The following is a 4,953-nucleotide window of genomic DNA, read 5'->3' on the forward strand; positions in this document are numbered from 1 at the left end:
GTCACATCAGTGTGGACCATGTACACTCCACAAACTCACCACAAGGTACACGTATGGAAAGATGCTATGCTAACTTAGCACTGGTGTGCAATAATTGCAACCACATTTGACATGCACTCATCATGTTTACCGTGTAACACTGAAGAACTGTTTTGTTTTTTTAAATCAACTTAGAAAAGACTCAGAAATCAGTTGTAAAGTGAGACCAACCAACATTAGATGTTTAAACAGTTCCAAGATGCTACAGAACTTTGTGATTAATGTTAATGAAGGTTAATCATAGAGAAAGAAAATATCAGCTCAGGAAATTATAGCATTGTTTTTTCGTGTTAACCACCACTCATTTTATTTCCCTTTTATACTTTATGTAGTCGATGCAGCATGTCTGGAGCTATTTGTGGTCTGCAACTTTTGTGTACCACAAAGTGTTAGAATGTATAACAATAGGCCACAGGCTGAGACCTGGTCACACTCGTGGGTCATAAATACGGTACATGTCATTAGATGGGGGGGGGGGATTTTAGAGTCAGGTGCAGTTCTGTTGATAGCCAGAAGGTGATTTAGGCCAGTGGAGGTCAATATTACTTGTCTGTGCATTTCTCTGCAGATGCTTTCTTGTACAGAGCCTCTCCTAACTCCTCCAGACGCCCCCTTTTGTCCAGATCCTGGTACAGCCCAGAGGGAACCTTGCTCAGTCCGTGGACGAGGCCGTAGAGACAGCCTGCGATCAGGCCTGTGGCTTCACTCTCACCTAAGAAACCAGGGTTGAACAAATCTTTAACATGAGTACGGAATGGTTTTAAATAATCAAGAAAAGCAGTTCTCAAACTATGGTAACCTGGTAATATTTATTTGTAACTGTACAAACCACAGTAAACCGAGTTGCACGTACCAGCATTCTGCTATGGTAACCTGGTAATATTTATTTGTTTAACTGTACAAACCACACATTCAATCCACTGACTATTAAAATAAATTAATAAAATGAACTGCAATGCTGCCATCTAGTGGCTTTCCCCTTTATATACAGCTGTTTTCCCCCAAACTATTTTTAGGGCACACATCATTTGGCGTACTCAGGCTTGTGTTATCAGGTTTTCATTATTGGAGGAAAAACCTATTATGATTGTTGCTGATATTACACAATTATGCTACTATAGTTCTAGTACTGAAATTACAGTTGAAGTACTACTTCATTATACAGCTTCAGGGTTTCCTCTCTTTTACAGGAATTTTTCAGGACATATTCAACTGTTACAGCTAGCATTCTTATCAAACACTGATTCTTAACTCAAGTCCAATAATCAGACGTTGTATTTTATCGTTGGTCAGAATGTTGGACTGTTCTTCTCACCTCCGTGGAACATGGCCCGCTTGCACAGTTCAGCCCAGTCACTGCCTGCGGCCAGAAGAGCATCGTAGGCGATCATGGGGGCATCGTGACCCCTGCGGCCCGCACGACCCTCTGAACTCCAACGTTTGTACATCTGTGTGGTCAGAGAGGTGCACCGTTACACACAAACGTGCCTTTGTTTGGACCAGTGTGGACAAAGAGACTGGACCGACCTTGTCCGTCTCATCAGGATCGTAGGGTTCAGGAAACGCAGGCTTGTTCTGTCCTTCCTCCTCCAGCTCTCTCTCTTCCAGGTAAAACTGCCACTTGGCCTCAAAGTAGAACCAGTTTTCCTGGTACTCTGCATATAAACAAGTGACAACAAGTGACATCCCTGGTGTCAGACTGACACACCAGTCCAGTGGAGGGAACTTTAAATGAGATGATACTGAGCCGTACCAGCGATGTGTCGTATGGTCTTCCTGCAGTACTCCTCAGCCCGAGGGATGACCTTCATCAGCTCCCTGCCCCAGGTTACAACAGGTTTGCCCTGGATCGCATACGATGCAAACAGTGCCGTGGTCAAAGAACCAAGGAAACCTGGAGTCGAGAACCGTGGGAAACCTCACTTCAGCATTTGACAGTTTTAGTCACCAAACAAACCAAGCAAGTCACATACTGTGAGAGATTGCCTATGGCGCCATCTCCGGGAGAGGCCTAAGCTGTGCACCCTTGAAAAACACATTTGAATAATAATAATAATTATAGTAGGGGGCAAACATGTAGTTCCTCTGGGAATCAAACCCAGGACTCTCTGCTCTCTGCTTCCAAGACAGGCATGCTACACTATGGAACCGACCAAAATAAAGGTCATAGGGGGCGCTATACCATAATCACGCCTAGTTCACTGACTGTGGTCATTCTTCTAGTCAGAAAAACCAGCACCAACACGGTCACCTGTGGGGTGGTTGTGGGTCATTCTGCCGGTCTCCACGCTGACCTCCACCAGGCTGTTGATCCTGTCAGGCTGCCAGTATCTCATACCCACACACATGGCCTTAGCAGCGGCACCAAACCCCGACCCTGGACACGGCAAAACATTTATTTACACTTTTCAGTCAGGCCCACACTTGTGAATGTGTTGCGTACTGTTGGTCTTCACACACCTTTTTCATTGAAGGGTGTGTGCCAGGCCAGCAGGTAGTTGTGAGGTTTGAGGTAAACACAGCCCTCCACTGTAGCTGGATCTGGGGCTCTGCCCTGGAGGGAAACCATGGCCTCGACATTGACACGCACCAGCTCCCGGTACAGGTCCTCTAAACACCAGTAATCTGGACACACACACACACAGTTACACTCACTTAACAAAACAAAGTGCCTGAGAGTCATTCATGCCTGGCATGCAGGTGGAGATTAGCGGTGCAGTGGTGAGCTAACTTTAGTCTCTGGCTGCTGGGCCGCAGATTAGAACCAGGATGCCTTTGACCTGGAGTCAGCTGTGCAGCATTAGGTCAACTGGGAAACGAGGCACAAATCTGGATCTCTGAATCTCTAAGTAAATGGTGCAGGTCAGAGGTCACACAGAACTGTATTGTTATATTTTATATATATGAAAAAGGCATAATTTTAAGTTGTATTTCCTGAGAAATGCAACACAGAATCATTACCTCCGTGTTTGAGAGCCTTCATACATCGGTGTAGATTCAAGAACTGTGCAGATCAGCAACAACCAAAGACGCAGTACAGCAAGTAAATATAATTATTATAAAATATTACTGGTGAAATTAATTCAATTAGGTAAAGAAAAGAAACATGAAAACCTGTATGTGTGTGTGTGTGTGCGTATGTGTGATAGTGACAGACATGCTTAACTGTGGCTAAATGGAGCCTGCTAATCTCAGTAGATTCCGTCACCATCTCTGTGGGAGAGGTGACACTGTGCCGCGTTTGAAGTCCGTGCCACAGCCGACCACGACAGCCGCAGCAGAAACGGCGCCGTCTGAGCCGCCATTGTTCGGTGAAGAGAACCAGGGATCAGCTTCTCCAAAGAGATCTATTAATGACTGCGTCGTCGCAGTCATTCTTGTGTGGCAACATTAATTCTGTGCTGAGGTTTTCCCTGGAACACTGGGTTCTGATCATTAACGTGCCTATCATTTTGACATACGCCAACATCATCACTGATGACATGTTTGTATCGTTCATCTTTACTTCTGTGTCTGGAGCACTGTCATTTCTTTAGTGTTTGATGCTCAATATAAAAATATATGTAATATATATTTTATACATATGTATATGTAATATACATATATATGTGTAATATGGATGTATATATATGTAAGAAGATACTATATAATACAGTAGTAAATATATATTTTCTAATTCTTAAACAACCAACTAACTAAAAAATATCAGTGTGATGACTGTAGGAGTGTGTATTGGGAATAATCTGGCAATATGATATGTATCACAATACAGGGGCAATTATACAGTATATTGTGATATACCACCATAGTCTATACACGGCAATATATACAGTAAATACGTTTATATATATTTATATCTTTTTTTTTCAAATTGATTGTAGTAAAACTGTCATCATAGTAAAAACATCACCTTAGTAACATTGGAACAGAGGGATCTACATTTGAAATGACTGGAGAAGAAAGAAAAGAAAGATAAAATGAACCAACACCAGAAATATTTGACTGGTAATTGGTAATTAAAAAAATCCATACAGTACTGTAGAATATGGATACGGTATCATGTAACAAAATATCGCAATATTTCATCGTATCGATATTTTCTTACACTCCAAAGTGACTGGAGTCTTGACCAGAACTGAAACAGGAAACTCCTTCTAAACAAAGAAATCTGTGTGTTTTACACAGATTCCATTCAAAACCAGACTACATTCTATAATAATGTGTGATTTTCACCTGTTATGAGAGCCTCGGCTGTGGTCATGTGCATCAGTGTTGCATCACTCAGGGGCCAATTATCAGGATCCAGTTTTAAGGCCCCCAGTCCTCCCAGACTGGCCAGCTCCTCCTGGATCTTCTTGCCCGACGTGCATCCTTCCCATCGACCCTTCCTGTAGCCCAGAGCATCTCCGACACCACCCAGGACCATGCCTGCCTTAAATTTCTCCATGATACTGGTCTGTGCTGCCGTTGGCTCACGCAGCCTAAAAGTCCTCCTGCTGGAGAGTCTTCCTGGGATCTAGAGGATTCCTTCCACAAACAAATGCGAGGTGAAAATTCTTTCAGCTGCTTCGGTCCAAGACGAAAAAAAAAAAAAGAGGAATCTTACCTCCGACAGAAAACCTGACTTCTGTTCATCATAATCACACCACCTGATTAAAGTCTTTCAGAGTTTTCTGTGAGTCTGTCAGTTCTCGGCAAAGTGCTGACACACACACACACACCAACGTACACACAAAGGCATCACACAGTCCAGCAGGGCTTCTGTGTGTCGGGCACTGTTCCACTCCACTGTGATCAGGTGTCTCCTAAAAAGGCCATCCCCACGGCCCTGGCGTCTGAGAGCTGAATGGTTGGGTGTGAGAGGGGAAATGGGGGGGGGGGGGGCAGTGACAGAAATGCAAGGGTGTTGGGGGG

General features: G+C 43.7%; 1 protein-coding gene across 1 annotated transcript; it reads right to left on the bottom strand.

The window, feature by feature from the left end:
* Positions 1-517: 517 nt before the first annotated feature.
* Positions 518-4,928, bottom strand: adprhl1 (ADP-ribosylhydrolase like 1). The gene is made up of 8 exons (XM_008310311.3): positions 4,646-4,928; positions 4,273-4,566; positions 2,500-2,664; positions 2,291-2,416; positions 1,793-1,933; positions 1,567-1,694; positions 1,355-1,487; positions 518-751 (listed from the first exon to the last, which is right to left on the bottom strand). The coding sequence occupies exons 2-8, from the start codon at positions 4,484-4,486 to the stop codon at positions 582-584; spliced, it is 1,077 nt and encodes a 358-aa protein (XP_008308533.1). The 5' UTR covers positions 4,487-4,566; positions 4,646-4,928; the 3' UTR covers positions 518-581.
* Between the last annotated feature and the right edge of the window lie 25 nt (positions 4,929-4,953).

Source organism: Cynoglossus semilaevis, chromosome 5 (assembly GCF_000523025.1).
Source record: "Cynoglossus semilaevis isolate Cse_v1.0 chromosome 5, Cse_v1.0, whole genome shotgun sequence".
In the NCBI taxonomy this organism is placed as follows: Eukaryota; Metazoa; Chordata; class Actinopteri; order Pleuronectiformes; family Cynoglossidae; genus Cynoglossus; species Cynoglossus semilaevis.